At 34.0% G+C, this 22749-nt stretch overlaps 1 protein-coding gene and 1 pseudogene across 4 annotated transcripts; both read right to left on the bottom strand.

Annotated features, from left to right (window-relative positions):
- The window catches only part of LOC116121752, a 50158-nt pseudogene that overhangs the window by 25525 nt on the left and 1884 nt on the right, over window positions 1-22749 (bottom strand).
- On the bottom strand, window positions 142-21997 carry LOC116121748 (disease resistance-like protein DSC1). Of its 4 annotated transcripts, XM_031407685.1 has the most exons (7): window positions 21860-21997; window positions 21477-21643; window positions 19518-19943; window positions 3207-4278; window positions 2518-2934; window positions 1385-2416; window positions 142-757 (listed from the first exon to the last, which is right to left on the bottom strand). In XM_031407685.1, the coding sequence occupies exons 3-7, from the start codon at window positions 19877-19879 to the stop codon at window positions 188-190; spliced, it is 3453 nt and encodes a 1150-aa protein (XP_031263545.1). In that variant the 5' UTR covers window positions 19880-19943; window positions 21477-21643; window positions 21860-21997; the 3' UTR covers window positions 142-187. The 4 variants fall into 4 exon arrangements, with proteins under 4 accessions (XP_031263545.1, XP_031263543.1, XP_031263544.1 ...); XM_031407683.1 differs by lacking the exons at window positions 21477-21643; window positions 21860-21997 and having other exon boundaries at window positions 19518-20129; XM_031407684.1 differs by lacking the exons at window positions 19518-19943; window positions 21477-21643; window positions 21860-21997 and adding an exon at window positions 5169-5705.

Below are 22749 nucleotides of genomic sequence, written 5' to 3'. Positions count from 1 at the left end.
TTGAATACTAACATATTCTTTTCAATTTTTCTTTTATTTATTGCAAAGATAATAGGAAAAAAAGATAAGTAAGACATGAAAAATATTTTAATTTTAAAGAAATCATTAGACGAAGATTTGACAAATAAATATCACAGTAAATAAATAAAATTGAATTCAATGTTTGAGTCCACTTATTGTAGCCTTTTTATATAGAGTCATCATCAGAGCCATTTATAGATTTCAATCTCTGGTCTCTGTCAACTCTTGCATCTGTTCTCAAATCATTATCTTTGACGTACAACAATTTGACTCCACACTCTTTCAACTTGTACGGAAGAGATCTATCATCAACTGAGAACTTAAAGAAGCCCTTGCTATTCGAACTGAGTGGATGCAATTCAGACAAAATTATGTACTGGAATCCTATGATTACATAATCTAGATCTGATTTTGAAACAGACTGGTCTTTATCTCCATTACAGAGTGGGGCATGGAAAACGAGCTTCTCGTCAACAAACAGATCAAATCTAGCACTGAGATAACAGTCTTTCAAAGCCTGACTCTTGCATGGAGATGATAAAACAACGCACAAAGCGAAACCGATTACGTTATCATTGAGGTGATCCATTGGAAGCTTTATAGAATTTTCACTACTTATAAAGTCAAACCAATCTGAAATTTCGCTTCCAGGGTAAAATATGGTACCACGTATAAAGCGATTACCACTTATAAAGCTATCGATATCCTGTTCCTCTAACATGTTGGATTCTTTTTCCTGTATAAGAAGATCATCAAATTGCAATCTCCCTTTGATATATATGTAAAAATGGAGAGAGACATAATATGGGTGTGATTGTACCGGATAAAACAAGTGGGTGTAAACAAAGATTTGAGAGTAAGCATTACACAATCTCCAAATCTGTTATTCTGGGAAAAAGAAAATATGTTCTCTATTTTTACACTAACTATGGAACTTGAATCGGTCAAGGGACAATCCAGTTTTAAAAACATTGGGCATTACAAGAGTCAAGGGTAGGACTATTTGCGGCCAATAAAGTATTCTTGACTGTCATTTGTTAAGTACACATATCGTTAAAAATACAATATAAAAAAAATCTGTATATTGGTGTTTAATAATTTTTAGTAAAATTGAATAAAAAATCATTTTTAATATTATATTACGTGTGAACTTAGAAAATTTAGTATTATATTAAAGCTTTAATAATTAAAAATTAATAAAATAAATCAATAAAAATCTCTTATTATGTATTTGATTTGACTACAATTAATCAATAAATCATCTCTTGAGAAATCGATAACTTAATATCAGAGAACTATTTTTTTAAAAGAAAAAAAAATTAATATCATATGAAAAGAGAGAAAGTGAGGGAGAGAGACTTACCTTATTGTGAAACCATAGAACTGCATCACTCTGAATATTGAGTAGAGCCTTTGCATGTAATTTCAGTTTGCAACAATTGTTGAAGTTAATATTCACCCTACCCCACTCATCTTTGCCACGAGTTGGTACACTTGATAATTCTTCAAGTGAAATGCAGCCACTTGCTTCTAGAAATGCTAACTGGTGTGGAAGCTCCGGTAAGGATTTAAGTCTCTGGCAATTGGATAAATTAAACCTTAGCAAGTTAGGGAGATCTTTAATAGTCCCTGGAAGACTCTCAAAATTGTTTCCTCTTATTTCTAAATGTTCCAGAGAGCGTAACTGGCCAAGATTGCTGGGTAACTCTTTGATACAAGAGTCAGACAGATCTAGGAACGTCAGTTTGTTCAAGAAAGATGAATCATGCGGTAGCAAACTCAGTGGGTTCTCAATCGTACATCTCACAAAAACGAATGTCTCAAGGTTGTTCAAACAAGCTATAGACGGCGGTACTTCTCTTAGAGAAATTCCAAAGAGTAAAAGTGTCTTCAGTGCTGTTAAATTTCCCAGGCCTTCAGGCAAACTGTCAAGTTTTGAACTATGTGAAAGATAAAGATATTTAAGAGATTTACACCCGCGAATACTCTCAGGGAGATTCTTAAGCTCCGAACAGTTCCAAAGAATCAATTTTTCTAGTCTAGATAGATGCTCTAGTGATGGCAATTCTTCAATTGCAGCTCCATCTAAGTCCAACTCTTCTACTGCACAAGGGATATATGAAATTGTTTTCAAATTTGAGCAATCAGAGAGAATAACTTTCCGAAGAGTTCTACACTGCGGGCTGATTGAAAGCATGTCCATGTTTTTGCATCCTCGTAGATTCAAGACAACAAGCTTATCAAGATTGTGGGTAGAAGAGAAAATGTTACACATATTTCTACAACCTTTAAGAATCAAGCTCTCAAGATTTGGGAAAAGTGAGAGATTTGGCATTCTGCGTAGATGCTGGGAGTAACGGAGGTCAATATGTTTCAAATTAACAAGATTATGTTCCTGTAACAAAAAAGAAAAATTAAATGAATTAAAAGAACATAAATAACATACAAATATTTACAATTTAAAGCACAAAATGAGAAATAAAAGTAAACATATACCAGGTCATCATTCCAGAGTTGTTTAAGTTTGCTACAAGGCATGTCAAGTACAACAAGGTTCCTTGGATTAAATTTTGGTGGCAATAAGTTGGCAGCATATCCATCCCACCGAAGGTACCGTAGCTCATGGAAAGTAGATTTAAGTACTTCGAAACCATGCAACTTCTTTTCATGCTCGGAGCTATTTTTTTCAAAGAACTTCCAAAAAAACCGTTCAAAATAAGGCTTGAATATGTCAAGGCACAGCAAACAAGAATCAGATTCAAGGACTTCCAAACCAGGCACCTCCTCATCATGCTTGCAGCCATAAACTTTCAAGAATTTTAGATTTTGCATGTTCTTGAAATCTTCAAGCTTTAAATGTGACTCCGATACTTTAAACATATCCAAGCGCATGCTTCGAATTACTTCAGTCCCCTAATAATCAAGAGCAGATATATTGACGATAAGTTAGTATGAAATTGCTTAATTACATAAATTGTTAAGTAATTAACTCTCATATAATACATTATCTTTTCAAATTTCTTTTTAAAATACGTTAATATAAGACATGTCTCATTCCCACCCAATCACTTTATCAATTGAGTAAGTTCCCAATGATAACTGTGATGAATATTCTGCAAGCTAATATTTTATTATATCTCATATATAAAATAGAAATAAAAAAAATTAAAGCCTTCGGTTCTCACCTTATTTTTTATCAATACTTTCAAGATATCCTCATGATCCCACAACCGACTGCGTCTACCAGGATCATCAATTGATTCTTGTCGAATAATTTCTCTACCCATGTCTTGAAGTAAATCATGCATTGTTATGGTGTTGGATGATGCAGTTATGAGAGACCTTTCAATAAGAACATTTATATCATAATGTGAGGCGAAGCCACAGCCATCCAAGATTGCTTCTATAAGATCTCTATCATACCCTTTAAAGAAACAAGCAATATCCAAAAATACCTCCTGCTCTTCATCATTTAGCCCATCATAACTTACTTTTAATACCTTTTGGATATTCATATCAGGAATTCTGCTTAATCTTTTTATATAGCTTTCCCATTCTTTCTTTGTCCTCTTATATAGAGAGGAACCCAAAACTTCAAGAGCAAGTGGAACACCTTTAGCATATGACAACACCCTTTGAGCTAGCTTCCTAAATTCTTCTGGTGGACACTCTTGTCTAAAGGCATGTCGACTAAACAATTGGTGAGCTGCATCATCAGATAATATTTTAGTCTCATATATGCCATCCACGTCACAATTTTCTAATACTCGTTTATCCCTTGCCGTTATCATGAATCGACTTCCTGAACCAAACTCGAATTGTCCAATCAAAGATTCTATTTGCTTCGAATTTGTCACATCGTCAAAAACAATGAGAACTTTCTTGCAGGCAAGCCTTCTTTTGGTGAAGTTGGATCCTATATTGGCATGTTTATCCTTTAAAATTGCAAAAATAAGTTGTTGGTGCAAATCAGCCAGTCCCTTGCTACTCTCTGATTCTTCTCTTATATTTTCAACAAAGTAATAGCTTTCAAAATGTCCAGAGATTTTATTGAATACAGCTTTAGCAAGAGTGGTCTTACCTATTCCACCAATACCCCAAATTCCTATCTTCTGAACACTAGTGCATAATAGTCGTTCAATATACTCGATTCTAGAATCTACTCCAACTAGGTTCTTGTTTTCAATTAAAGGAAAGTCCTCATTCAATTTCTCCAAAATATCGTCGACAACTTTCTGTACAAGTGTAGACTCAGACCTACCAAATACAAAAAGAAACAAAGACAAAAAAGGAACAAAATTCAAATTAGATGCATATTCCAATAAATGAATCTCAATGAAGGTAATAAAAGCAAAGGAGTGCAGATATTCCATCCTCGGGCATGAGACCAATGGCACCAAAATTTTGAGATCAAATCGAGTTTGAACCTTTGCATATTCCTTAACAATATATTAATTACTTGGAAGTACTTATAAACATGCCATATCTCAATGGAAAAAGAAACAATAAAAGTTATGCTACTCGATGAGATCTCCCGAATAATGAATTTCAAGCTCAAATTACATCAATTAAATAAAAATATAGCTTAATGGAAAAACGAATTAGTAATTTGCCATCAAATGACATCATATTTAAATAGTAACACAGGGTAGAATTACTAGAATATCGCCTAGGTTAGCCCTCCCATTAAAAATAAAAAAATAAAAAAGAAAGAAAGAAAAGAAAAAAGAATAAACTTACAAGATTGTCATGAAAATCAATATCTTTTCATGTTTCCATTCTTTCTTAACTTCAAATTATTGGTTCTCGTTATCTTTTTCTTTCCAAGGAGATCAAAAAGACTCTGATTTTGTGCATACGAACATTTCCTCAGTCTAAAACAATAATCTACCTTATATATAATAAACAAAATATTAAATAGTTCAACCAATGATTAATGCAAATTTAATAAAAACGGAGAATCCAATCTATGAATTTAATAATATGATTGTGCACAGTTTGTTCACTTTTTTGTAATTATATGTTCAATCAATAATATTATCGTTGTTTCTTCTGAGAAAATAAGTCAAATTAAAAAACAAAAAAAATGAGTAGAAAGTAAAAGTAATATGCATGCAAAAGACATAATAATAGCTATTAATAGTTACTTGATGACATTTGAATCAAATCCAGAAAGATTGGCAGCTTCTCTCAGAGCAGTCCTCCATCTCTGTAACATTTCTTGCCTACCCTTGAAAAGCTCAGTAAAAGCATCCCCAAAAGTCTCAATCTGCTTCCTTACATCTGATGGATATACACCATAGAAAACCGGGATTACAATCTGACCATAACTGTTCTTGCATTCAAGAATCTTTTCAAGTTCTTCAAGGCACCATCTCGAAGAAGCATACCCTTCCGAGAAAATGATCAACGAAATCTTTGATTGCTCAATTGCATTCAAAAGAGATGGAGAAATTTGATCCCCTCTTTTAAGTTCTTTGTCATCAATGAATGTATTGATGTTTTTTTGACACAACGCAGCATACATATGGCTAGTAAATTTATTGCGGGTATCCGCTCCTCTAAAACTAAGGAAAACATCATACTTTTCTTGAGGAGAAGCAGAAGAAGAAGCAACAGCCATTAAGTTCCAGTGATGAGAATTACTTGACATTAACAAAAACATAAAGAGCTAAACCAGGACATCATATGATTGAGTCTTTCCATATCTAAGCATCTAAACTTTATCTCCTTTTCAAGAAGATGCCTTTGTCTTTTTTCTATTTCCTTTTTGACTAGTCGCATAATTGCAACCCCAAAAACAACCAATAAGCCATTCACATCTGGTGTGATTCTGACACAAATTCAACTAAAACAAGGATTTATAAAATCATAAGTGCAAGTGGGAAGCTAATAAAAATTACAGCTAATAATACTAATTTTTTTGTGGTTTTAGAAATAACAAAAATTCTGTTATTATCTATGAATCCTTAAGCTTTAGAGGTTAAAATAGATGATTATCAAGTTAATATCTATTAACTTATAATTAAGTTCTAACAATAAATAGATTTGTGTTATTTTTGAAACCTCGAGAGATTTTGATATTGAATAAAACCCAGGTGAATTCATTAACTCTAAAATTCTTAACATTTTATGAGATCCAAGAGTGATTATACAGGCTAAAAGTTTAAAATCACCACCCTATTTTAATTTGAAAAAAATAAAGAAATTATCAATCAAATATCATTCAAAAAATATTTATGATGATCTTAAATGCAATCTTGCTAAAAAGCCCAATTATTAGAGTTTAAACCATTATTAGAAGTTTATTTTATCAGAATTTTCATAAATTTGATATGAGTATTATTGGCAAAAAGAGTTTGTTATTAATTTAAAATTTTTTGTGTTCAAATAACAACAAAATAATTTAGCTTTTTGATTATATACGATAAATATACATAAGACCAAAAGAAAGAAAAAAAAAACAGCCTGTAAATCATCCCTTTGATGTCGTTAAGCCGTTTCCATGAAGATGCCCTGCCTTCTATTTTACTCCCATCTCTTTTCATGGAAAACACCCTGCCTTTTTCCTTTTTGACATAGATATATTGGGCGGTGATGTGATTTTTACAATAATTTAATATTTTCATCCTTATCATCTGCTTTAATTCTGAAGTGTTTAATATTTTGATCATACATGAGCTGGGTAGTCTAGATGGGATTAATTTTTAATATATTAGGTTCAATTTGTTTTGTTATTTTAGGTAAAATTTTAAAAACAATATTAGGTAATTAAATAAGACAAGTATTACAAGATAAAATTTAAAAATTAATAAAAAACTTCTGAATTTACTAATTTAACTAAACACCTCAATATATATAAATTTTATAAATAACAAAAATACCCACACTCATCTGTAGTACTAGATTTTGGCTACCACTATCAGAATCTAGCAAGAAAATGGCATTACGATGTAGACCAGTCGGATCTAACTGATTGTGAGTCGATATGACTTTTTTCTGCCAAATCTACCACAAATCTGACCGTCAACGACCACAAAAGGTCAGATTTGACCATCAACGATAACCAAAGATATGGTCGTCGTTGTGGGTTAACGATGGCTAAGATTTGGTCGTCATTGACCGTCAACGATGACCATTTCTTTGGTTATTATTAATCGCTAGATTGGTGAATTACCGGCCAATTGCATCAATTAAATAAAAATTTTGAAACTGGGTTTTCAATAGAAGTGATTTAATCAGGTGGGTTTCGGAAATTTTGAATCGGATCAAGATGAACTTATTAATGAATTAATTGAAAGGAAAAATGGCTTTTACATATAATTGATTTTATCTTCCACAATCTGTTAGTATACTGTTTACCATATCTTTTTCTCTTCGAAGATGCATTACTGTGTTTTGTCACTTTTTGACTTGACTGAGAAATGCAATCAGAATGAGCAATTAATGAGCTCTTTCTCTACGTCTCTAATTTCATCATTTTCCTCATAAGATGCTCCTCTTTTTCTTATTTGTCTTGACTTATTGGACCGTGAACATTGGGATGCGTTTATTACACTCCTTAATATTCATATGCTTATCATCTGTTAATACTTTGGGGATGCGTTTAGATGGGGGTCATTTAAGATTCGTGTCATAATTTTTATTTAATTTTCAAGAATTTTTTTGTTTGGTTTATAAATAATAAAATATTACTGATTAATCTTTATTTAATTTTTAAGATTTTTATGTTTAATTTATAAATAATAAAATATTACTAAGATTTTCTAGTTTATAAATAATAAAATATTACTGATTGTAATATCTTTTTCTCTTGGAAGATGCGTTATTGCCTTCGTCTGTAATCTGAATGAGCAATAAATAGGCTCTTTCTCTACATTTCTAATTTCATCATTTTCCTCGGAAGATGCCGCCCTTTTTCTTATTTTTCTTGGCTGATTGGGCCGTTAACATTGGGATGCGTTTATTACACTAACTTAATATTCATATGCCTATCATCTATTATACTTTAGGGATGCGTTTGGATGGGGTCATTTACGATTATTCCGATAATCCACACTTAATTTTCGAGATTTTTTTTATTTGGATTACAACTAATAAAATATTATGATAATCTTTTATTGTAAATAGTATTTATTATTGATAATATAGTTAATAATCAGATTACCTTGTCAAGGGGTGTTATTAAAAAATTATCGAGGTAATTTAATTTTTATACCTATTTTGCCTTTAATTAAATATTATTTCAGACAGAATTACCCTCAAATGTCTACCAAATAATTATTACCCAAATCCCCTACATTTGAGAATTTAGCTAAAACATCTTGGCCAGAAAAAATTTTAAAAGTTAAAAAAATACCCCTAACCACCTAAGACCACCACCGGCCGATGGCAGCAGTCACCATATCGACACATGATCTGTAGGATCTGGCCGGCTATGTGTTGATCCAACTATTTTCGGCTAGATCAAAGGCTAGAAACGGCCAGGTCTACAATGACCTGGCTATTTCCAACCTTCAATCTGGTCAGAAACAGCCAGATCATGGCTAAAGATCTAGCCTTTTCATGCCAAGATCTATGGTCGTTTTACGACCACATCCTTGGCAGTGAAACGACCTTATCAGTGCACGACTGGCCATATCTGATCGGTTGTGCACCATTCCAGTGACTATCAACGGTGTCGACAGTGGTGGCCAGATACCGGCAATGGCTTGGGATAGGTGGGGGTGATTTTGCTAAAATTAAAGTTTTACATGGCTAGAGTGCTTTAGCAAAATTTCATATGTAAGGGTTTAAAAGAAATAATTAAAAAATAATAACAAAATTAATGTTATATCAATAATTTAAAAGGAGACAATTTAGCAATCTATATAACGTGCCCACTCATTCACCTTCCAACCAAACATATCAATATAACATACCCACCAATTTATTCCAATCTAACCAAACACATTTTCCTAAATATTCTCAATAATCTTCAAGATAATCTATCTTTCAATTAATATAACATTCTAATAATACAACATTCTCTGAATCAAACACACCTTAGGTGTAATTTTTATTTAAACTATTGATCGCTAGAATAGTTCCTTTTCCTCTCACCAACCATTAATCTTACAAGGCCTATCCATACAAGTACCATATTCATTCATTGATTTATCTATGCGGGCAATTCATTCATTGATTTATCTATGCGGGTATCTAAACATTGGTCGGATTCAGTTAATTAAAAACTAAAAATTTAAGAATTTTACACTATGCCAACAAAAATCAATTAAAACAACAAATTAAATAAAAAATATATTGCTATGTTCTGCTTCACGTCTTATGATATATTAAAAATATTTGAGTTGAACATCCAAAATTGCAATGGAGACCCCCTGCCCTCTCTCTTGACCGTTAACCCAAATAACCCAGAAAAGAGCTTAAATACTTTCTTTTTATTCACCAATTTGTAAAAAGAAAAAAATTGATTCAATTTCTTTGTGGAATCATTGGCATATGTGTCTTCCTTTATTTTCCAAACTATAATTTGAGCTTCTATAATCATTCATCCCTAAAAAACAATATCAAATCGACTTTAAATAAAACCAACTCTAACAAACTCTTATTTGGAAAAATTAATAATAGAACCTAAAAACAATGACAGCTTACACTAGTATTAAAGAGTAATCAGCATCGTTTAACTACCCATAAGTCCAAACATCACCAACATCATAAATCTTGACTTTATGTTCCATAAATTTTGATGATAAGGGGTGTAAGTAGCTAATCAGGGGGTTACCTTTGGTTTTATGTATTTGAGAGGCTGTAATGGGAATAACCCTGACATACCGCCAACGGAAGTTAAAGGAGTGGAATATTGGTGTTAAATTAATAATATTTTGTATACGCTTGTGAAATGTTAAAACTTGAGAGGACGTCTGTGTAATTTAATATAATTTCTCCCCAAGTTTTTCTTGAATGAATATGTTCACCTTTAAGTATCTAAAATAACAATTTACCTCCTATTATTAGTGTTTTAATATAGTTTTTATCACCTAAGTAACACATATTACCATTAATCCCGCTAAATTAAACACCAAAAGCTCTAACCGATGATGACAACAGAAAAATTGTTATTACAAATACCTTATGAGGAAATTTCAAGAGACCTCAAGGTGAATTTTATTAAATCTAAAACTAAATTATAACATTATGGTTGTGAGATTGTCTAATTAAAAATGAGGGTTTAAACCAATTACCTTCCTTGTGGTTTTCAAAATTGACAAGTTGGTCCCTATGTTATGCGAATTATTCAACCACCTCCCTGCTGTTAGTTTTTTCCGTTAAATCTAACTGTTCATTGATTTTGAACACTAAATGATAATATTACCCTAAATTTTTTTAAAAAAATTCAAAAGAAAAGCCTAAAAATTATGTTAAATTAATAAAAAAATATATATATAATCATTAAAAAAACCCAAAAGCCTTAAAATTACGTTAAATTCATTAAAAAAAAGGGGAAAAATAATAAAAAAACCAAGTTCAAAAATTTCTTAAAATTTATATTAATTTTTGGCCTTTTAAATTGTTTTTAAAAACTTTATGTTGTAGGTAATTTTATTGAATTTTTTTGCGTTAAGTTATTTAAAAATAAAGATACTTTTATTAATTTTGTGGAAACTCAGTTTTAGGGGTAATTTGGTCATTGCATAAATCAATTTGCCACCTCCCTGCAACCATATCCCACCCACTAGCAATGAAATTTGAATCTTACAATACGAAACCAATAGTGTCAAAGTTTGAGATTGAAGGTGGCAAAAGAGGCAGAATGTTGCCGAAGAATGCCTACAAGAAAGCTTGATAAAAAGGCAGAAATGAAGACCAAAGAATATCAAGCAGAGAGAGAGAATTGTATTTGTATATTGTGTGTTTTGTAACATGTACATAAGCCAATTTATACAATGGCTTTGAATATAGTAAAGGAAAGGAAATAATACTGTAAAGGAAATACAATAAACTTTTAATTACAAAATATTACAATAATCAATCAAATAATTTGCAAATCAATGACTGCTTGATTCCAGCATAGATATCCTCAGCATTCCATATTTCATCACTCCCCCTCAAGTTGGTGGTTTGTAGATATCGAAAACCCTAAGCTTGTGTAATAAATGAGAATGCTGACAACTACATAAAGGCTTCGTGAATATGTCTGCTGGTTGTTCCGATGTTCGTATGTGCCTAGTCCTGATAATCCCTTCTTGAATTTTCTCCCTGACGAAATGACAGTCAATCTCTATATGTTTGGTTCTTTCATGGAAAACTGGATTTGCCGCGATATCATTAGCAGCTTTGTTATCGCAATATAGAGTGACATGTTTTCCTGTTTTTACTCCCAAGTCTTTGACTAATCTAAGAATCCAGACAATCTCACAAGTTGTTTTTGCCATTGCTCTATATTCTGCTTCAGCTAAAGAAAGCGATATTGTTGATTGCCTTTTTGTTTTCCATAATATAAGAGATCCTCCAATTTTAATGCAAAAACCTGTAAGAGACTTTCTAGTCATAGGACAAGTACCCCAATCTGAATCGCAGTATGCTGTGATGTCGAAATTCCCATCTTGAGGTAAGAGAAGTCCGAATCTAGGACATCCTTTTAAATATTTAAGCACCTTGATTGCTGCATCCATAGGAAACTGTTTGGGTCGATGCATGAACTGACTTAGTATATGGACTGCATAACTTATGTCAGGTCTTGTCATCGTGAGATAGATGAGTCTTCCTACGAGTCTCTGGTAAGGAGATGGGTCTTGTAACAGAGGATCATTCTCTGAAGAGGCTGTGTCATGGTCATATTGCTGTGATGTGAGTTTGATGTTTTGTTCCACAGGAATGATGCTGGGTTTGCGAGCTGATAAACCAAACTCGGACACAAGTTCTAAAACATATTTCCGTTGACTTAGAGAAATACCTGCCGGAGATCGTGCAATCTCAATGCCCAAGAAATATTTTGGTTCCCCCAGGTCTTTTATACGGAAATGCTTATTGAGATGCTCTTTTAGGGTGCGAATGCCACTCTCATTGTTTCCAGTGATTAAAATATCATCAACATAAATAATAAGAGCAATGACAGTAGTACCTTTGTGCCATGTGAAGAGAGAGTAGTCATGCTTGGATTGAGTGAATCCCATGTTAGTTAGAGCCTCTGTGAATTTTGCGTTCCATTGACGTGATGCTTGCTTCAACCCATATAAGGACTTGCGTAGATAACATACCATATTCTCCTCCTATCTACGAAGTCCGAGAGGAAGGTTCATATAAATTTCTTCATGAAGATCTCCATGGAGAAAGGCATTATGGACATCCATTTGATGAAGGGACCAATTACGAATGGCAGCAATGGACAAGAAGGTCCGAACAGTGACATGTTTAGCCACTAGAGAAAAGGTGTCTTGGTAATCAAAACATTCTCTCTGGGTGAAACTTTTAGCAACGAGACGAGCCTTGTAACGCTCAATGGAACCATCAGCACAATGCTTGATCTTGTAAACCCATTTGCAACCAATGGGTTTCCTGTGAGAAGGACGAGGAACAAGCTCCCATGTATGATTCTGAGAGAGAGCACTGAGTTCATCAACCATGGCCTGACGCCAATGTGAATGCGAAACAGCTTCAGAGTAACAAGAGGGTTCCTAGTTTGATGAAATCTGACTGATACAAATCCTGTTGGTAGGGGACAGTCAATCATAAGTAACATAGTTGGAAATAGGGTAAGTAGTACCTGTGGTAGTCGGGATGGTAGGACAAACATAATCTTTTGTCCAAACAGGTGGGCGAGTGACCCTTGTGGAATGTCTCTGAGGAGAAACAGGAATAATGGGGGTATTTTCCAGTGGAGGTGGATCGGGAAGCTGGTTCTCTGGAGATGAATCAGCAAAAGGACCAGGAAGTTGTGTCTCTGCAGAAACTGGTTCAGAGGTTGTCTTGGAGGGTCCCATGTCTTGAATGGGATGCAGTGTATAATAAGGGCTGGATAAGTCAACTGCGGGGAGTCATTAGAGGGGGACCTGTCTAAAAAAGGAAACAAATCTTCATGAAAAACCAGATCCCTAGAAACTAGGAATTTCCCTGTGGCAATATCATATAGTCGATAACCTTTCTGATGCATTGGATAACCTATAAAAACACATGAAATTGCCCGAGGAGAAAATTTATCATGTCCCCTTAAATTTGTAGAGTAGCACAAACACCCAAATACTCTGAGATGATCAGCAATAGGTGGTTTACCAAAAAGAACTTCATAAGGTGTCTTGCCATCTAGAGTCCGACTCGGCATCCTATTGATCAGGTAGGTGGTCGTGACCACACATTCGCCCCAAATGGTAGTAGGGATGTTGGCTTGGTATTTAAGGGCACGGGCGACCTCTAAAAGATGTCGATGTTTTCGTTCAACTATGCCATTCTGTTGAGGGGTATAGACACAGGAGCTTTCATGGATAATACCAAGAGAGGAAAAAATTTCTGAACATTGGGTGTTGAAAAATTCCCTAGCATTATATGTCCGGACTCGTTAAACTGAAACATCAAATTGGGTTTTGACCATGGATAAAAAATGTTTGATATGAGTGAGTGTCTGGGTTTTAGAGTGCATGAGGTAGACCCAAGTTCCTCGAGAGTAATCATCTGCGATGGTAAGAAAATATCTAGAGCCATCGTGATTAGCTGTGTGATATGGACCTCATATGTCCATATGAACTAAGGAAAATTTACGGTTTGTGGAAGGCGTGTGTTTGGGAAATTTTGCGCGGGACTGTTTTGCAAGGGGACAAATAGGACAATGGGGTTGTGGAATAGATGCACTATGACCTAGACGTTGATGCAAAATAAAAGAAGTTTTATTAATGTTTGTATTAAAAGAACTTTTATTTTCAGAAATACAAGACATTGAATTTTTAGCATCAGAATCTCCTATCCAATAATAAAGGCCTTGGTGAACTTTACCCAAGCCCATTAGTTTCCCAGTCAAACAGTCTTGAAATTCACACTTGTTAGGAAAAAATGTTAAGATACAGACATTATCTTGACAAAGTTTTGAAACAGATATGAGATTGAAACGGAAAGCAGGAACAAACAAGACATTATGAAGAATTAAATGTTTATTAAGATGAACAGTTCCTAATTGGGTGGCAGGTGCATGTGTACCATTTGGCATGCGGACTGATGTATGGGGCATGGGTAATGTGTGGGAAAAATGTTTGGGATCGCAAACGATGTGGTCACTGGCCCCTAAATCAATTATCCAAAAATTTTCTTTTGTAATATTGGAACAAAAGGATATACCTGCATAGGATGTGGTATTGGTCTGCAAACTTTGATTTAACAGTTGCAGAATCTGACGATATTGCTCTTGGCTAAAATGGGAACTGTAGCGTTACTCTCAGAATTGACAGGGTGACTTACTTGATTGGCAGTGGCAGATCTAGACCTTTGATTTTGGTTGCAGCCATGTAGTTTCCAACAAGTGTCTCTTGAGTGGTTTCTCCTCTTGCAAAAATCACAATAACAATTTTTGTTGAACTTGAATGGCCCATGCGAGGAGTTAAAATTTGTGGAGTGGACTAGGTTATTGTCGGAATTTGGGCCACCAGTAAAAATGTGATTATTTTTGGAACTTGGGCTAGTGACCAAATTTTGGCCCAAACGGTTATTAAGCCCAGTTAAATGTGAGCCGTTGGATGAGGAGGTCAAATCTGGGCCACTAACTCCTCCATATAAATTATTATTTTCACCATCACTTTGCCCTAGCCTCCTTTATCATTTCCAGTCTTCGTTTTAGAGAGTCCACTCTGCCGCCGTTGGGAATTGACAGCGAAGGCAGCCGCTTCAGTACTAGATTGGGGTTCAGACGAAGCCGATCTCTGGCTTTCGTCTTGTACGGCCAGTTGGTAGGTGCGTCGGAGAGATGGCGCAGGGGATGTAGCCAACATCTGCATTCGAAAAGCCAAAAAACTGTCATTTAAACCAATTAAGAGTTGTGTTAACCTGTTTTGGTCTTTCAGGTGTTTGATCTGGTGAAGAATCGCGGAAGGGCCTTCAATCGGTTCTTCAACAGCATCGAGCTCGTTCCGAATCACCGAAAGGCGATTGAAATAAACTATGACTGGCAAGTTGTGTTGTTTGATTTCAAGAAGATTTTTACGCAAAGTGAAAATCTTTGCGAGATCAAGTTGGTCGTACATCTCTCGAATGTTTGTCCACATTTCATGGGCGTTTTTTGTTTGAGGCAAGCCGGCAGCAATCTCCTGGGTCAGGGAGTTGCTGATGCAAGCACGAACGAGGGTGTTGTATCGAATCCAGTGTTGGATCAGATGCTGTTCAATGGGATGGGGAAGGGTTCCATCGATGAACCCTTCCTTGTTTTTGGTTACCAGAGCGCGACGGAAATCTCTGGCCCAAGTGGTGTAATTGTGAGATCTGGCCAACGGCTGTTTGACGAGCATGAGTTCAGATCCATTGAAAACCGGCGAGAAAAAGGCATCCCCTAGTTCTGGTAGACCGGTGGAGGCTGGTAGGATTTGGAAAACCGGGTAGGGATTTTGACCCGTTGGGTTAGGGTTTTGACCCATAAACCCGAATGGGAATGGGCCGGGTTGGAAACTGGATCCGGGTTGTTGGTTGGGTTCTGGTGGAGAAATTGGATCCCGGTTGTTGTTTGGGCCTGGTGGAGTTTGGTTGTGTGGGCCTTCATTTGTGGCTGTGGATGCTGATTCTGGTTCAATTGTGAATTTGGTTGGGTCCATTTGTGATGGTTGGAAAAACTAATTTGGTTGCCTTGTTTTGCAGGTTTACAGAAACAATGGCTAAGAGATGATTGTAGCGGAAGCAAAGGTTTGCTCTGATACCATGTCAGAGTTTGAGATTGAAGGTGGCAAAAGAGGCAGAATGTTGCCGAAGAATGCCTACAAGAAAGCTTGATAAAAGGGCAGAAATGAAGAGCAAAGAATATCAAGCAGAGAGAGAGAATTGTATTTGTATATTGTGTGTTTTGTAACATGTACATAAGCCAATTTATACAGTGGCTTTAAATATAGTAAAGGAAAGGAAATAATACTGTTAAGGAAATACAATAAACTTTTAATTACAAAATATTACAATAATCAATCAAATAATTTGCAAATCAATGACTGCTTGATTCTAGCATAGATATCCTCAACATTCCATATTTCATCAAATAGTAACAGCGGCAAAAATCAATCAAAAATAAATAAAGAATTAATTGATTAAAGCCAATAACAGTAAATTGGGTTTTACATATCCAATCTTCACCCTCGCTGTTTCTCACAGATTAGGCATCTGAAAAAATTGAACAAATGGAGATTCAAGGTTGATAATGTGATTAAAAATAATACAAATTGGCGCCAATGACCAGTTCCTCCACCCCATTTCCTCGTCGTTTCAGTGCCTTTCTCACTACTGAAACACACATGAGAGTCATCATGTCATGCGATTCCACCAGACTGATTCTGCTCTCCGATCCATCACTTGACCATGTCTCGTGCTCATCACGTTTTATGATGAGTCGAAAAACATTTTAAACTTCCAGGTTTGGTAATAGTATGATTAGGGATGTTCAAAACCGATTAACCGATTTTGTGAACTGAACCAATTTTTCGATTCAAAAATTTTCCTAAACTGAACCAGTTAAGGAAAAAACTGGTTTTAAACACCAAAAAACCAATTCTGAACCAGTTTTAATTTAATATTTTTATAATAAAATAGATTTTTTTATTTTATATTTTAATTTAATATTTTTATAATAAACCAGTTTATAAAACCAATTTTGGTTAATCAATTTCCATATTCTCATAAACTGGTAACCGAATGAAAAAATTGGTTTTTGTATTTCTTTGAACCAAAACCAAACCGGTTTTTTAGATAACAAGAAATCTGGTATGGTTCAATTTCTATATTTTTTTTAACACCCCTAAGTATGATAGGTCCCAAGGTTCTACGAGAACAATCAATAACAGGGTTTTGTTACAATAGATTGCTGCAATAACACAGCAACATGAAATTTGTAAAACAAAAACGTAAAACTTGTGATATGCACTTTTACATGGTATTATATAGCCACAGCATGGCCAAAGAAAGAAAGCAAACTAATTAAGCAAATACAAGAAAACAAAGCAGCCTTAGAAGGCAAAAATATCCGGAAAAGCCCAGAAAAAAAACAACCAAAGTTTCACACAGAAAACAAGTACCCAAATAGTAGCAGCTTACAAGAGTAGAAAGAGCAATCAACATCATTTCACTGCCTAGAAAACCGAACATCACCAACTATTAGATGGTAATTATGTTGAATCACAACACAGAAAGCATCCGGCAGTAAAAGATTATATAGCAGCAGCCTTCATCTAACATATCTAATTAAATAGTTCAGCAACATGATCTGAATTCCAGGGAAGAAAATCCATAGAATTTCATAATGACGTCCATCACAATATGTGTCCACTGGCCAGCTAAAAGGTTATCGTTAGTGTGTGCACCAGAGACCAAGCAAGACTGAAACAATCACTGTCAATTTTGCAATTCTGAACAAAGCAGGTGGTATTGTCTACCATTGTTGGTCAGCTTGAACTTCTTTCATCACCTGGTTGCAAACTGACTAGCATCAGAAAGAGGCAATTACACAATTCAGGAATTGAATGAATAATTCATAAAAAGAATTGTGCGACCTGATGTAACACAATATGCATGGGATGGGCTGCTGCCTCAATTTGGCCTTTTATCCCCATCAGAGGAGAAATTATCAAGTCCCTCACACTTTGAGGCAATGAGTTTTTTATTTGAAAGAAAAATGAAGACTATGCCTTCACCAGATGAATGCTTGATATCAAGTAATAATAGCACTTCAAATTGTAGAACATAGAGGGCATGGCATGGAGTCACCCAAATATATAGTAATGCAAAACAAGACAAACCAAATATAATGACCAATATAAATTGCAGAAAGCTAGCTTCAGAAGGCAACAAAAAGTAAACTTTACCTTGAAACCATTGAACTATTATGCAGGACACCACCACAACTATACAGAATACCACAGAGAGTTCCAAGATTTGGCATATCTTCAAGATCAGGCAAATAAGAAACCCCATAAATGATGGAGTGCAAAGCCTTAAATTTCCTCTTGGAGGGTTTCCTACCAAAGCAACAAGAAACATGCTGCGCAGAATTTGCATGAGTCATTTTTTTACATTTTACCATTTAAGGGATATGGGGATGTAAAAGGTTATCTTATCAACTTGTTCCAACCTACTATAATAAGCTCATGGGTTTGAACTTAAATTACCTTTTGTATAAGAAGATTTCAACCTCCAAGTTTCACTCAAGTGTTACTCGCTTCTTTTAGGACCGCAAGCCTGTGTCAGTTCCATTCAGTAACAAATTTGGAAAACTGTAAAATACAATTAACATCTTACATCAATAATAACAATATAAACAATAATGGCCTAGCCCTACATTATTTCTACAAGTGAAAAACATTGCAAGATCATTCCCTGCATTATGACTTGAGATTATTGTATAATCATTTTCTTTTTGGAACAAAAGTCATATTTACGTGAAATTTATTAATTAGGCTTCTCCGAAGTTTAAAAATATTAATAATAATTGGGAGATTTTCATGGAGCATTATTAAAAATCCTGATAAACCAATTAAATCATATAGGACATGTTTAATTCTTCACCCATAAATCATACAGGCAGATAACAAGGTTAAAATGCATTTTTAAAACTGAAAATGCATGGCTAAAAGTAATACATATATGAAGATAACAAAGTTTAATAGAGTATGAGAAACATTCAACGCTAGAAAGAGTTGTTACAAGATTTAACAAGTAATGATTTCCTAAATAAGTAAATTGACTTGAATGTTTGAGTCCACTTACTAAACATTATATAGCCTAATAAAAACATCAATAGAAGTTACGCTACCTCATAAAAAACTGAACTAGTAGTTTGCTATCAAATGACATCATATTTAAACATTAACACAGGATCAGCCCTCCAAAACAAAAAAATTTAAAAGATTGTCACTGAAACTTGATATCTTTCATGCATCCACTATATCTTTAACATTTCTCTCCAAACCCTCAATGCCAAAGAACTTATCACTTGTTTTAACTTCATATTATTGGTTCTTATTTTATTTTTTTTTTCCTTTCCCAAAGAGACCAAAAAGACATCAATTTGTCAGACAACACGATTTTCTCTGTGTAAAGTAATAATCTAAGAGTACATATGGCTTAGTTTTAATATAAAACAATAGTTTTCCATACATCAAGTGTACCAATATTTCTATTTAACATCACATGTGGACGACCGTTGAGTGATACACAATTAAAAAATATTAAATAGTTCAACCAATGATTAATGCTAAATTGAAACAAAGAATCAAATAAGTTAAATGAAAGACAAAAAATCAGCAGAAAATAAAAGTATTAACAGTTACCTGATGACATTTGAATCAAAGCCAGATAGATTGGCAGCTTCTCTCAAAGCAGTCCTCCATCTCTGCAATGTTTCTTGCGAACTCTTGAAACGTTTTTCAAGCTTAATAAATGCATCCCCAAAAGTCCCAATCTGGTTCCCTACATCTGACGGGTACACACCATAGAAAACAGGAATTACAATCTGACCATAACTGTTCTTGCATTCAAGGATCTTTACAAGTTCTTCAAGGCACCATAACAAAGAAGAATACTCTTTTGAGAAAATGATCAAGGAAATCTTTGACCGTTCAATTGCATTAAAAAGAGATGGAGAAATTTGATCCCCTCTTTTAAGCTCGTCATCAATGAATGTATTGATCATTTTTTGACACAATGCGGCATATAGATGGCTAGTAAAATTATTGCCGGTATCCTCACCTCTGAAACTAAGAAAAACATCATACTTTTCTTGAGAAGAAGAGGAAGAAGAAGCAACAGCCATTAACTTAGAGTGATGAGAATTACTTGACATTAACAAAAACATAAAGAGCTAAGCCAAGACATCATATAATTGAGTATTTGCATCAATCTCTAAGCATTTCAAATTATCTCCTTTCCTAGAAGATGCCTTTGACATCTGGAGTGAAAGGCGACCCCAACAAACAACTAATAAGCCATTCACATCCGGTGTGGTTGTGACACAAATTCATCAATTCACACACAAGAAATTCCTCAGCAACGGTTCACATTTACCTCTCCTTGCATCCAAAAGTTTCCAAATCATTACAATTTTGTTAAATTCTTAATATACCTTCTACATTGCCCACTATTTACTGTTAACTCTGTCCCTGTAATCATCAAATTGAAATGGGGCTCAACATTTTCAAACATGCAAACAAAAATTTTGAAATTGGGTTTCCACTAGAAGTAATTTAATTGAAATTAAGAATAAATCTAATGAAGATGTATTTTTATATTTCTGTCATGACAATCGATCACGATTCTATTTTTGCTTTTGTAATTTAATGGTCCTTCATTGTGAACAAAGTTCTGGAATAGTTTTAGGAATCAATCACTAGAAATTTTAATATTTTTTTTCTCCAATCATATATAACAGGATAAGGGAAAAGATGCTTATACGTAATCAGAACTCTAATAGATGCTTGTTTTACATTTTCACATAATTTAACTAACACATAAATTCATTGACAATATATATGCTAAATGTATTAAGTTAATTAATTAATAATTAAATTCATATTTTATTTCTAATTGACTTGCCCCAGTTAACTTAATCCTATGGTGATTGGCACTAACAACCCAACCACTGCTTCATGTTTTTCACTTGGTAACTAGTTGACTTCTAATAAATTGTTGAACTAATATTATTCTTATTCATGTTCTTAAATATATATATTTAATTTGTAGTCTTTAATTACTGATTTCTGGCCACTTGACCTTCTTCATTCACATCAATTAGTCATATGACACGATGTCGCAAAACAAGAAAAAGGGAAACATTAATTTGACTAATATCAATTTAATAACTCAATCAAAACATCACAATAAGAACGGATTAAATTAACATTAATACTTTATTTCCAATTGACTTCTCCTTGATTGACAGTTATGAATAAGCCAACCCAACCAAACTCTGTCCGTTAGTAATTGTTGTATGTATATATACGTTTTATTTGATGTTTCTATCCCCAATTGTTGCGTGTTCTATTTGTCATATTCTTATGAACGAAAAATTAAAAAAAATTATCGTATATTATCTTTCACTGTGTAAACAAACAGTGGCGTTCACATTATTCCATCTTCACTAAGTGGGTTTCGAAAATGGAGTCTGATTAAGCGAAACTAGGGATTCAAAATTAAAAATATCAGAGTTTCGAATCAAGATTAACAACAACAAAAAAAATCAACAAAAGAAATTTATTAATGAATTAATTGAAGGAAAAATGGGTTTTACATACCAAGTATTCAGTCTGGCTCTTTCTCACGAATCAGGCATATGAAGGATTGAATGAAGGGAGATTTAGGGTTTGACAATGTGATTTGTAACCAAATTTGGCGCGAATGAACTGTATCTTCGTTCTCCATCCCATTTCACGCGCTTTTTTGTGTCTTCCTAAGCGGAGCTCTGCAATTAGAGGAATTAAAAAGAATAATGGAAACTGGGTTTTCACTAGAAGTGAGTTAACTAAGTCGGCTTCGAAAATGGAGTAGGATTAAGTGAAATAAGGGATTCAAAATTAAGAATATATGAGTTTCGAATCAAGATTAACAGCAACAAAAATCAATCAACGAAACAAATTTATTAATGAATTACTTGAAGGAAAAATGGGTTTTCACATACCAAGTATTCATTCTGGCTCTTTCTCACGAATCAGGCATATAATGATATGAAGAGATTGAATGAATGGAGATTTAGGGTTTGACAATGTAATTTGTAAGCCCTGTTAAGAAATTGTTGAAATATTTTCAAAATTGTTTTCTGATACCCTCGTCAAAGTTAATATTTTTTTTAAAATTTATTTCATCATTTGTATTTGTATGAAATATCAATTTTATCCTCCTTGTCAGCCATTTTAACAGCTCCGAGCTCCAACACCAACAGTCGGGGGTGAGGGTATATTTTATAGTTTTTGACGTTGGTGGAGGCTGTGTATTACACTTTTTAGTTTCAGGGGTGTATATGGCACAGACCCTTTTTTGAAAGACGATAAAGAACGTTTTCTCACTGATTAGTAACTATGAACCATTGAAGTCCAAAGAAAGTGATGGTTTGAGATTAATTGATTTGGCTCTCTTCATCGATTTCCAATTCATTATATTAGAATGAATTGATAGTTATAAAATGAGCATTCTTTTGTTCTCCCACTAACCACAATGATTAAATCTTTATTTAAGTACACTACTATTTCAAGTTTTCAAGTATTTTTCCATACTCGAAGAACACAAAAACACTATGAAATACATGATTTATACGAAAAACATAAGAAAGTAAAACTGTCGTCTTATAAAGATTTACATGAAGATGATACAACGGTACCCCAAAGCATAAAACCTAAATATGTTCTTTAAAAGATGATAAAATGTGTATCATGCATCGAAAATTGATTTAATTACAAACTTAACTTCCTCTCGGGTAAAAAGGCTATTTATATTTACAATTTCTCAAGACGCGTGCATGTGGTTGCTTCAAAAATGTCAGCAGCTTAAAGGATGCAGATTATGCTTTTAACA

Source organism: Pistacia vera, unplaced genomic scaffold, assembly GCF_008641045.1.
Source record: "Pistacia vera cultivar Batoury unplaced genomic scaffold, PisVer_v2 Contig128, whole genome shotgun sequence".
Lineage (NCBI taxonomy): Eukaryota > Viridiplantae > Streptophyta > Magnoliopsida > Sapindales > Anacardiaceae > Pistacia > Pistacia vera.
This window is presented reverse-complemented; position numbering and strand designations above follow the sequence as displayed.

Excerpts from the sequence above, each read along its gene's own strand:
- LOC116121748 (XM_031407683.1), bottom strand. The coding sequence starts at position 20,041 with ATGTTTTTGTTAATGTCAAGTAATTCTCATCACTCTAAGTTAATGGCT. Across the intron at positions 4,279-19,517 it reads TTTGATTCAAATGTCATCAG|GTCTGAGTCTACACTTGTAC; the intron begins GTAACTGTTAAT and ends TGTATTTGGTAG. Across the intron at positions 758-1,384 it reads TTCTATGGTTTCACAATAAG|GAAAAAGAATCCAACATGTT; the intron begins GTAAGTCTCTCT and ends CTTCTTATACAG.